Source organism: Ursus arctos, unplaced genomic scaffold (assembly GCF_023065955.2).
Source record: "Ursus arctos isolate Adak ecotype North America unplaced genomic scaffold, UrsArc2.0 scaffold_28, whole genome shotgun sequence".
In the NCBI taxonomy this organism is placed as follows: domain Eukaryota; kingdom Metazoa; phylum Chordata; class Mammalia; order Carnivora; family Ursidae; genus Ursus; species Ursus arctos.
Window position 1 is genome coordinate 1,399,176 of NW_026622963.1, and position 12,131 is coordinate 1,411,306.

The 12,131-nt window shown below is 56.6% G+C and overlaps 1 protein-coding gene across 4 annotated transcripts in view; it reads right to left on the minus strand.

Moving 5' to 3' along the window:
- Nucleotides 1-8,104, minus strand: part of RBPMS2 (RNA binding protein, mRNA processing factor 2) — a 35,556-nt gene extending 27,452 nt beyond the window's left edge. For 2 of the 4 annotated variants that reach the window (XM_044391991.3, XM_057303662.1), the window contains exon 1: nucleotides 7,697-8,101. In XM_044391991.3, coding sequence (XP_044247926.2) covers nucleotides 7,697-7,783 — 87 coding nt within the window. In that variant the 5' untranslated portion in view covers nucleotides 7,784-8,101. Of the gene's footprint in view, nucleotides 1-7,696 lie in introns of all 4 variants that reach the window. The other 2 variants (XM_057303661.1, XM_026478303.4) reach the window with 2 other exon arrangements.
- Between the last annotated feature and the right edge of the window lie 4,027 nt (nucleotides 8,105-12,131).

A 12,131-nucleotide genomic window follows, 5' to 3' on the forward strand; every position in this document is an offset into this window, starting at 1 on the left:
CCAGGCGCCCCCAAAGGTCCTTTCTAAGCTTGCAGCAGCCATCATCACACCCAGCTCCGCTCTGGCTGCTCCGAGGGGACAAAATCCTACTGAGAATGAAGATTCGGGCTCACCAAGCACCTGCTGATCTGACATGGAAACGAAAGAAAAAGAGCCTCAAACCAACCGTCAGGGAGCCTGGGTAGAAATCCCAGCCAGCCACCAGCCAGGCAGGTGGCTTTGCAGCCTTCCTCTGGGGCTTCAACTATAAAGAGGAAGGATGCACTAGCCACAGGGCCCTTCACGCTCCACCTTGTTAAGATACCAAGGAAGCAGGAGAAGGTGACGGAGTCTCAGGATAGGGCTTGGGCACTGTCCTCTATCAGCTCAGAGCTTAAGCACCCCCTTCTGCCCGCATAAAGGCAAAGAAAGTGGTGAAAAAGGGGCTAGAGAATTGAGAAGGAGACAGAGCAGGAAGTCAGCAGCCAGGCCCTGGGGGTCTGGGAGGGGTCTCTCCTGGGGCAATGGTGGAGTTGCCAAAAAGAAACCTCAGGGCAGTCCCCCACATGTCACTGTCACTCCCACCCAGAGATCGCAGTGGCCAGGGTTTTCTGTGTATGGATGTAGAGGGCGGGGTGGGGGATGGGGTCCCCCTGGGTCCCAGGCCTAGGCCTGGCACCAGCAGGTCGCTCTTACCCCTCCCAGGGGAAAGAAGTCCCTCTGAGTGGGGCCACTTGACGAGAGGTGGATGGAATGTGGTGACATGGCCCGCAGACGCAGGACTTATAAGGGCTGAACGAGGACACGGGGAAAAAGAGCAAGCAGATACAGCCAGACAGTGGATGGGAAGTGAGACACAGGCTCCCAGAAATGCAGAGCTTCCCATGCTCCCTCTGAGGAGCTCTGGGCCGCTCAGCTCCCGGGCTAGGACACCGCCCAACTTCCCTGCACCTAGGACGCCGTCGATGCCGTGAGTCCGGCCTGGTGTGAAGTACCAGGCTTCGGATGTGTTCTACAGCCTTCTGCCTGCCCTGCTAATTACTGCCCCGAATCACAGCGTTTGGCTCTCAGGCCCCACTCTGGGCAGTACTCTGTGGTTTCCAGGTCTGTCATACTTACCATCTAGCATAGGAGCCGGACAGTCCCTTGATGTAACAGGCAGAACGGTACTGGCCCATTTTACAGATGAAGAACCAGCTCAGGGATCAGGTGTTGGGCCAGCTGGGGGCAGAGCTGGCAGTAAAATCCAAGCTGTCTGGGAAGTTGAGGCACTTCCCCTACAGCCTGCAATGTGTCCTCGAGTCCAGACTGTGTACGTCGAGGGGTCAGGGGAACCAAGCTGGGGTGGTAAGAAGTTCTCTAAAGGGTGGGACCGGGGTAGGTATGAATAGACCTGGGGCTTCCGACCCCATGCTCCAAGCTACTTCTAGCCCCAGGAACAGAAGGCACAACATCTCGGGGACAGACCTGGTCAAAAAGCCTGTTGTGAGCACAGCCTACACCTCATTTATAGGGAAGCAACGGAGCTGCATGAGCCGCATGGTGCAGACTCAGTGCTGTGGCTGGGGGACTGTTTTCCATTTGGTTCCAGACACTGCCAGGGGCCAAGGCTGTCAGAGGCGACTCAAGGGGCAGGCTCACAGGGCCCCCAGCACGGAGGCCTTCCAGGCAAGGCTTCCTTCCCTCCGGTGCCATCCACCTCCCCTGTCCCTCCTGGTGCCGTGTGGTCAGCCAACACAGATTTATTGCTCAGTCCTGTGCCTGGCAAGGGTCGCGGCAGTCACCACTGCCATGCACCAACCCACGCATGGAAGTGTGAGCCTAGGGGAACCTTATATTCCTCTCCCAGGTCCGAAACCAACACTTCCAACCCTGAAACCACCCAGTGTCATTCCACTGTGAACACAGAGCACTGCACGTGCCACGCCTACCCACTACCTGAAGGAAGCAGATGAAGCCCCGTAAGACACGTTTCCTAACATAACGCTCCTGTCGGGAAGGGATCTCTGTTTGGGAATGGAAGCTGCTTCAAGGGTCTGCATTCTGGCTTGGAGGTCCCCGACCACAAACACCCCAAGCTGTGCCTGGATATGGCCACAACCACACATCAAGAAGGAGGGCCAGTCTGGGCAGAAGTTCTTCCAAGTCTTCATTTCAACACATGTTCTCAAAAAAGGGTCCACGTCCTATTCCAGTAACCTCTCCTGACACCCCCTCCACCAGTAAAAACCCAAGACCCACTTGGGGAGGGGGAGGGTGGCTAACCACAGAAGGGAGCGAGGTACTCGACACTCGTCCCATGGCCTCGTCCAGGTCAGGCCCGGCCCTTTCTCCCCGGGAGTCCCAGCCTGTTCAGAACCATACAGGCAGCCTTGATGGCTTGTGACAGCCAAGAGCCTCTGCTCAGTGGGCCATAAATGACTAAAGGCCACGGCAGAGAGGCCGAGACAGACCCTCCCAGTACACACAGCCCCTGTTAGACTCTGGAGGCCCTCAACACAGATGGGATCCACCAGCAGACTCTCCAAGAAGGGCTGGCTCTTCTGTCAGCCTTGGCACATCTCAGAGGTAACCATATCGTCTCCACCCAAGGACAGAACTGGGGAAGCAGCAGAAAGGAGGAGGCCATGCCATCCCTGGGCAGGGAGTAGATGGGGTTCCCGCATACAGAGCTTTGTGGGGTATCTATAGCTCCCGCCTCACAGCTACACGGTTTCTGAAGTATAGTGATGGGCCCTGCTCCACTGCCTCATGGCTTTGCCAGGGGTGTGAGAACCCCTCTGAGGCAGCCACGGTCAGGCGATGGCAGAGAAACAAACAAGTTACCAGATGTCATCGCTATCCAAAACCAGTGGCTCCGCAGAGTCTGGGGGCCCCGGGGTGGTGCCAGAAACCAGCACTCTAGTTCAGCTCTGGGTAGCCAGGGGTTGGAGGCCACCGACCAGGAGCCCAGCCCTCAGGGCAGGTAGGATGGACTCCTCTTGCTCTCAGGACCGTCTGGAGGCGCAATGGGATAGACAGCATGAGAGCAAAAAGCAAGGCACCCCACGCTTTTTGTCTTGACTCCACTTCGAGTACTCACCAGCCCCTCTCTGGAGAGGCGATGAGAAGCAATCAGAATGTCCAAATGCTGGATGGGATTTAGAAGCTGGTTCTTACCGGGATCAGCTAGCCAGGCTGTCCACGTGCAGGGAAGGAGGAGATGAGGAGACCTGACAGAATGACCCCCACCCCAACACACAAAATGACAGGCGGTCACTTTAGAGCGGGTACCATTTCTTTAGTTAAGATGCCCAAAGCGGCAGGGTACCAGGGCGGGCCGGTGGGGACGAAAGCAGTAAGCCCAGGACAGGCAACAAGGGGGGTACTGCCTGTAGAGACTGACTTGGTCTGGTCTCACCCCTGTATCTGTGATGAGACGCTCCTCCTCCGAGGGCCGCCGGCTCCCAACACCAGTCTTCGGATACCCCAGCCCAGCGGAGACTAGCCTGGAACAGCATCGCCCAAAGCTCAGGCCTCGAAAACTTCAGCTGCAGGACCTTTTCTCCCCAAGGCCCCCAACCCTCATCAAAAACCCTAATGTAAAACAGAACAGCAGGTACCGTGTGTGGTTAAAGGCAGACTCTGGGTTCAAATCCCCACTTCTCTACTTACTAGCTACATGAAAGATTTAGAAGATTTTATTTGTTTATTCATTTGAGAGAACGCACGTGTGCACACACACACACGTGGGGGGTGGGCAGAGGGAGAAGGAAAGAATGCGAAGCACGGAGGCTGCCATGGGGCTCGATCTCACGACCCTGAGGTCATGACCTGAGCTGGATGCCCCACCGACTGAGCCACCCAGGCGCCCCTACGTGAAGGTTATTTAACCTCTCTTGTCTCAGATTCCTCATTCAACGTGGCGATGACAATGGCGCAAGCAGTTCACAGTGCTGTCGTGAAAGTTCAAGGAGGTAGAATGGTAAGGTACTTCGAATAACGCCTGGCACGAATACTGGGCATGGGCTTACTATTATTAGGACAGCCTCTCTATTCGTTATTTGAGCAGAGAAGTCACATCCACAACAACCCCGAGGAAGGAAAGGGGCCCAGCCTAGAGAATCAGCCTGGGTCTACCTCCCTGGGTCCTCTCTGCAGGTAAGTGCCCAGAAGGGCCTCCTTTCCCTCACACACACACGGCTTATAGAGCAAGATGTCCCAGATCCAGTCAGATGTTTCTGATGGCAGAGAAAAGGGCCTTCATCTAGAGTGCTACCCCTGGCCCGTCCTGCCAGGGACTTGGCTGGTTCCTCAGAGACCATTAGAGGACACATGATGGGCCCAGGGTGCCAGGCCTGCAAGCAGCCACGCTGGCCCAGATACATTAGATGCAACGGACAAGCAAAGATGGCGGTGGGAGGGCAGCAAGGGATCAAGACCCTCAGGTCAAGCTGTAGCTTCTCTGGCTGCCATTAATGCCTGCCTTTCTATAGTTTCCCATTAGGCTGGCAAAAACACTTCTTTAACTCTTAGGAACTTGAACTCCATCCACCCAAGATTCCAAATACTACCCTCTTCAGCTCTGCCACCCGCCCCCAGTGAATAATTACTGTAACTTAGTTTTACCTTGTATTATAAAGTCTCCTTTTTCAAAATAGAATATGTTTTCAAACCACCTGTACCCCTCCCCAGAAACACTGTAACTCTCTAGCCAGGCCTGAAGAATCAGTAAGGCATACCTGGGTCTGGGGTTCCACAGCTTACCTTCCAGAGCTCCCGGCACCAGCCATGACCCACCTGGGTGAAGTCATAGCCTCTAAACTGAAAGGGACACTTAGCTCTTGCCCTGCGGACCTTCTCCTTAATCATCGCTGTCCTCCTTAGCTTTCAAACGGTATCATAGCTTCTACCACATCTCCTTTCCAAATGGCAGAAAAATGCCCATTTCCCCTCAATTTTGCATGGTCGCAGACTCTTCATAACGTGGCCCCCAGGACTGCTGCAGCCTAGCAAACTCCTGGTAGTCAAGTGGTTCCACAATCCACCGCTCCCTCTGACATCTGCTATTCCCTCTTCTTGGAACGTTTTCTGACCGGCACAGGCCTGACGACCGCCTCCTGCCCAGCCACGTCTCAGGGAGGGCTGATCTCTACCTTCTCGGGGGCACCACTGCATCACCTGCTGCTATCCCCTTATTCTACCTACCGTTGCATTTAACATCCCACTCCTCCTCCTCACCTTCTAGTCTGTCATCTTTCACCTGTAATCCTGCTCCCTGGTCCAGTAAAGGAGCCTAAAGTCTGTGACAGGGACGAAGCCCCCAGGCATAGGGTGGCCAAGCAGGGCAAGTCAAGGCTATGCAAAGGAGCAGCCCCACGGATACCCTCTTCTGGAACCATGACAACATACCCCTTTCTCCAGCACCCTAACACCTTTAGGAATTGAGGTCTTCTGGTGGGCAAGTAGGATTCCTTGGTTTTCTAGGCTTGCTTTGCCTAATCTCTGAGAGCCAGCCTGGTTCAGCCATGAGAGTAAACTACCCCTGCTAACACAGATTCCCCTGTTGGTGGCTCCTGGGGGTGCAGAAATGACTGCCATGGGGGCATCTAAGCTAAAGGGAGGGAATTCAGTTCCAGCTCAAACCACCAATTCAAGAAGGAACCTCAGCAGAAGAGCTCTTGGCCCAGAAGTCTAATGAGGGGAGGGGGCTCATCCTTGCACTTACCTGATGAGAGCAGACACCGGGATCCAGGAGATTTCCAGAACTTTAATTTTAGACTTCCTCTGAACACAAGCCTGTGCCCCTCCATCAGCACCAGGTGCACTGACTCCCTGAACCACTACGGTGCTGTAACCCACCCCTACCCTCAAGGAGTCACAGGGATTCACTTCTTGAGGATTCTGCCTTCTCTTGCAGAAAAAGCACTTAGAAAGAAGTGACCAATACTTCAAATGCTTTCTCTAAGAATTTAGCTTGGCCACAAGGTTCACCCTTCCCACTTCAAAGGGGTAGGTCTGAGGGTCAGCCCAGCCTCTTGGGCGAACTCCCTGCAGAAGTCAACCATCTAGCATAGTGGCCTTCTGGGTCTTTGCCCAGCTTCCCAGGAAGCCAAGCAGAGATCCCACACACACCAGCAACCTTGTCACCCTCCCCCAACTCTCAGGGGAGATTCTCAACAACCAGGTAGAGTTAGGACGGAGTTAAGGTTCCCATCAGTGCCATGGGCCTGTCGGCATGTCAAGGTCCAAGGAGGACAAGTTCTTCAGGAGCCACCCCCCACCCACTGCACTGGAGCCCACACAACACTGGCGGACAAACGTCAGGCCCTCCCTTGCCATCAGTCAGTGCCAAGAGTTCTATATTTCCCCTCCCCCCAAAAAAAGTGAGATCTAGACCTAGATTCTCAAGATGCCATGCCATTGGTGGACTCCGACTAGCAGCAGGCCTCTGAATTACTAAGAGTGGGAGCTGGTGGTGTGACCCTCCCACCATCCCTCCCACAGTGAGGAGCCCAGCCCAGCAGTGGGCCACCGCCGCCATTCTGCACCAAACCTATAGCACGGCCAGCCGGCACCACGGCCACTGCATTGGAGGGAGGTAGCAACACCAGCCCCCACCAGGGGCTCTGCGGTTTCTCCCCCAGACCAAGGGGAAGGGAGCTCAGGGTGGATAACTGGCCCTTGGTTTCCTGGGCAAGGGCTTGCCAGGGCGCAGCAGGAAGGGTCTCTTAGCCCTGGAGTGACACAGCAGGCCAGAGGCCCTTGGAGAGAGCTGCAAAGCCTGTCCCCTTCCACACCAGTTTTTGTCTCGGCCCAGCTCCTGGTCTCCATTCGCCGCCCATAGCCCTAAGGCTTATATCCGCCACCTCACCCCCCACACACACCCTCCCGGATTTCGCCATCCCCGTAACCACCCAGCTGCTGCTGATTCCACGAAGCCGCCTCACCCGCCCTCCTCTTTCGCACATGTCTAGCGGTCAAGATAATGTCGCCTCTCCTTGCAAAATCCCACCCAGACCAGCTCTGGGGTCCTGGATTGCCTGGCGGGGCAAAACCAGAGGGAGGAGAACCGGGAAAGGAGTATCTTTAGGCATCTCTTTCTCAACTCTAGTTTACTGGCCGCTGACCTCTTTGCCAAAGCCCAGGTTCTGGGGCTGCAAGGAAAGCCCGTCCAACCCCCGTGACTACTGCTCAGTTGTAGTGAACCAAGGTGCCGGGCGGCTGGCCCCGGCCTCCAAGGTCACGGGGAGGGTCAGGGTGGAAAGTGCAAGGGAGTGAGGGTGCCGCCCGCCCGCGGTGCTAATCCTGCTTAGTTCCTTCCAGCAGAGGCGGGAGTCCGGGCCATACCGGAGAAGCGCCTCGGAAGAAGGTAGCGGGCCGGGCGAGAGTGGAGAACGAGGGGCGAGAGTGGAGAACGAGGGACGCGCGGGCAGCAGGCGTGGGGCAGACGCCGCGCGGCTCGCCCACCACGGGACGCACGGACGGCGGCCGGCGCGCGGCCCGCCCCGAGTCCGGGAGGGCGGGGAGACAATGCCCGCCCGGCGGGGCAGTCCAGGCCGCGCGCCCCCGCCCGCCGGACACGGGCTGCTCCTCCCCGACCGAAGGGCAGCGGCGGGAAGGCGCCCGGAGCGACTGCCAGACCGGCCCCGCGCGGCGCGGGAGGCCCAGCGCGCCCTCTCCCCCGCCCACCTCCGCGTGCACTTCACCCCGACAAGTCCCGGGGCCGCAGACCCACCTCCTCCTCCAGAGTGCCGCCGGAGCCCGAGCCCGTGCCGGTGCCCGTGCTGGTGCTGTGCTCGCCGTCCGGCTTCAGGTTGCTCATGGTGCGGGGGGTGGGGTGGGGGTGGCGAGGGGAAGGGAACGCGGAGGGCGAGCGCGGCGCCCGGCCCCGGCGAGGAGGTGGGAAGGGGCGCGGTGAGCGGTGCGCTCCGGGAGTGCGGGGCGGGGTGGCGGTGGGGGGCGCGCGGGGCGGTGAGAGGGGCAGCCGCCGCGTCGGGCTGGGGTCACATCAAGTTTGGCGGGTGCGGGAGGTGGGGAGGGGGTGCGGCGGGGGAGGAACTCGGAACCGGAGCCGAGCCCGAGCGGCCGCCGCCTCCGCCTTTTCACTGCGACCGGCGAGTGCGCCCGCGGCGGCGGCGGCGGCGGCGGGGGGCGGGCGCCGGGGGAGGGGGCGGGCGCCGGGCGGTGGCGGGGGGCGGGGGCCGGAACCGGCCTCAGCTGGGGCCCGGCCAGCCCCCTCCCCCGCCCTCCTCGCGGTCTCCGGGGGAACGCGCAGCCAATCCCCGCCGCCCACTGCGGGCTCGCCCCGACCCGGGCCGCTGCGCGCCAGCCTCCGGCAGGGCTTTTCCCCACTCTCCCTCGTCATCTCTCCCTCTCTTTCTTTCCCCTTTCCCTACTGCACGACAAGTTTTTAAACTTTGATGAACTCGCCCCGTGAACTTTCTTAAAGGGTCCGCGCGCTCCGTGCTGTCCCAGCCCGCGGGAGGTGGAGCTGCGTGCCCGGCTCCCGCGCTCCCTCGTCCCTAGACATCCGTGGCCCGCCGGCCCACGCGAGCTGCGCCCGAAACCGGGCTCCTGGGTCGTCGGCTTCACGAAGGAGCTCCCCTCGGACCCTGATTTGGGGTTACAGAGTGTCCGGCGCACGCATTTCACCCCCAAATCCAGCCTGCCAGTCCCGGTCCACAGTCCTGCTTTCCCCGAGCGCAGGACTGCTGGGGGTCGGGTTCTGAGGATGATGGCCGTCGGGGCCCGACACCTGGGCTTTGGCCCTGACTGGCCGCTGTTTTGCTGCGTGACCTTGAGGAAATCACTTCCCCTCTCTGGCTTTAGGCTTCCAGCCCGGAGGGTGGGACTTAGATCTCAAGCTCCCTTCCCGCTCCTAGTCACTGAATAGGACTCTGGGCGGGGACACGAGTCTGGGACCCAAATGGTTATTAGTCCCGGGAGGGGGTACTTCGAATGACCAAGATCCCATTCGCCTTCTTCCACCCCAACCCATTCTCCCGCCTTGGGGGATCCTCTCCTCCCTCGGCTTAAATACCGCCCCCCTCCACACACCTTTTCCCGTCCTCCTATTCAGAGCCTGAGGGCGGGGGAGGGGAGAGCGGCCTCGAGTCTTGGGCGGGGCGGCGGTGACCCCCTCGGCGGGTCTCGAGCGCGTGGTCCGCAGGCCCGTTTGCCTCTGACTTGAGAGCCCAGCCCCCGCTGCCACCTTGTAAAACCCGTGGGGCGCTCGGGTAGCGCTTGAGATGCAGCCGCCCGGAACCGAGCCGGGCGGAGGCCGTCGAGGACTAGGCCCTCCCCGTAGCCACCCCCACCCCAGCCTGGGAATTCCCGCCGCGACCCTGGGGGATCCCGGCCAGAGGCTCTGTGTGGTTTTGGGATGACACTGCCGAGAGGTTAGGGAAATCCTGTGTGACCCCGGCCCGGATCAGGGGTTTCTGGGTGTGATTCTGACTTTTCCCGCCAAACCAGGTCGTGGCACCTGGGTTTTGAGATTGGAAGCAAGGCGCAGTGTCGGTGGAGTGGGAAACGCTGAGTTTGCAGTCATGAACCAGTTGGGACTGTGCGAGCTTGGATAAGTGACTCAACCCTTCTGAGCCTCAGTAGGCCAACCTCTAAATAAGGCTGGCACTACCTTATGGGAGTGTCGAGTGTGGAAGTATACAGTGTCCCTGTGACTTAGTCTCCCCAACAAATTACGATCCCCTTCCTAACCTGCCATTTCACAGATAAGTAAATAGAGGCCTAGAGATAGGTGGTATCTTTCCCAGTGACCTATTTCAGTAAATTGCTGAACACCTATTGTGGGCTGGGGACCCACTGTGTGCTGATGTCAAGACCAGGAGGAGCACACTGGTTTCCCACCCCCCCACACTGCCAACACTTGGCTCAGGCCCAGTTATGAGGAGAACTGCCTCCTACAGGAATCAGGTACTCCTAGAAGTGATAGGTGCTTCACTTAACCCAGAGTTTTCTAGGTTCTTCCAGTTTCTGGCACCTCCAGATGGAGCCAGCCTGGTGAACCTACAGATATCCTGACCATCCTTCAGAGGCCTCAGTTCACTCTGGCTGTATTCCCACTCCTAAACCCTCTTCCCTAGAATAGATGTTCTCATCAGGCATGCCTCCAACTTTGGCCCAGCAATATTCTTCCTCGATCCAAATCCTCCCCTCAAAATCCTTTTTCAGCCCCACTTTTCCAGGCAGAGGAAATGGGCCAGTTTTCTAAATTCAGGTATCCTATAGAAGTGAGTTTGAATTTTTCAAAGAGGAAGGGATTCTCATCTTGACCTCACATCTTGATTTTATAGATGAGGAAGCTGAGGCCCAAAGAGGTGACAAATGGGGGTGCCTGGCTCAGTTGATGGGACGTGTGACTCTGGATCTCAGGGTCCTGAGTTTGAGCCCCATGTTGGGTATAGAGATTACTTAAAACAGAACAGGGTCTACTATTGATCCTCGTCACTATTTTTCTGTGACATGATGATTTTTAAAATAATCTTCATTATTTTTCTGATGATAAGAGCAATACATCTTATTGTTGAATAGTTTGAAGCTACATAATAGTTTAGAAAACAATTTGAAATCTGGAGAGCAAGATTATTAATATTTCCCTCTAGTCTTTTTGTCTGTGTATTTTATTTTATTTTATTTTTTTAAAGATTTTATTTATTTATTTGACAGAGATAGAGACAGCCAGCGAGAGAGGGAACACAAGCAGGGGGAGTGGGAGAGGAAGAAGCAGGCTCATAGCGGAGGAGCCTGATGTGGGGCTCGATCCCATAACGCTGGGATCACGCCCTGAGCCGAAGGCAGACGCTTAACCGCTGTGCCACCCAGGCGCCCCATTGTCTGTGTATTTTAAAAAACAAAATTGCTGAACAATTTAAATACTCCTTTTTCTCTTAAATTTACCACAAACATTTCTTTTTAAGTTCTTTAGTCATATTTTCTTTTTAAAGTAGGCTCCACACACCAACTGAGCCAGCCAGGCACCCCTCTTTAGTCATAATTTTGAATGATTACTTAACCCCTGTTAGATGTGCCAGGATCTGTTTATCTCTTGTTGTTAGACATTTGCATGATTTCCAGGTGTTTTCTTTTTTGCCTCCATAAGAAACCCCTTATATACGGATTCTTAATGCCTCCGGAAAGCTTCATGTATGTGTGACCAGGTCTTAAGCACTTCAGGGGTAACAACTTATTCCTGTGTATATCCTCGCTAGTCCTGGGAATGGGAGAATCCCTGACCCCAAGGGGCTTGGAGATCATAGAAATGCAAAGCTCTGACCCAGCCTGGCATGAGTACCCTCAGTGCAGACTAGGGGTTGACGCAGATGGGGCCCGAGAGAGAAGAGTCTGGGGTATACAGCTCTGGCAGACTGACTGCCTGGAGTTTGGGAACTTGCATCTTTGTGTTACACAACTGTGACCTAGTAGCCCAGCGCGTAGGAGCCTTTTCAGTGCCCTCACCTCTCCCAGTGCTGGGCTCCACATTGCCTCTGAACTTCTCGCATTTCTGTTCCCTTTGCCTGGAACCACCCCCTTTCCCAGCTTCCCCATCTTTCTGAATGTTCTTGGCGTGCCTCCTCTGCGTCCTCTTGAGCCTGGGAACCCCTTGTCTTGCAGTCTTACCGGCCAGATGGGAAAATTTCTGACTCTGAGCAGTGTACACAAACCCTGCTAAGTGAATAGAGCCTCGCCGTCGATCTCGGCAGCCCCCTTGCCTCTAGCAGATAGCTCGATGAGTAGTCGTAGGTATCCATAAACCTTTATTGAAATGGTACTGGGCCACTCCTGGGGCCTCTGGGTTATCTGGTGCCTGTCCCTTTCTCTCTAATTTATTGTACGTACATTATTATGTGATGGTTCGTTCCTAGGGTAAGGAAAAGCGTCAGATGTGCTCACTCTTGGGAAACACTGCCTGGAACCTGGCGTCCTAAGGGTGGGCCAGGCTTCTTCCAGGCAGGCCTCCCATTCTAACTCCACCTCCCCTACCATCCAGAAAGCCTGGGTAATAAGAAGGCAGGTAGACAGGGTGACCTTGAGGCCCAAGGCTAGGATGTGTATGAGGTGTATTTTCTTGGGATTTATAGGTTCAAGCTCCACTTGGGTGCGAGAGGTCTCAGGAAGGGAAGGAGGCAGGACCCTGGCATGTATAAAGTGCC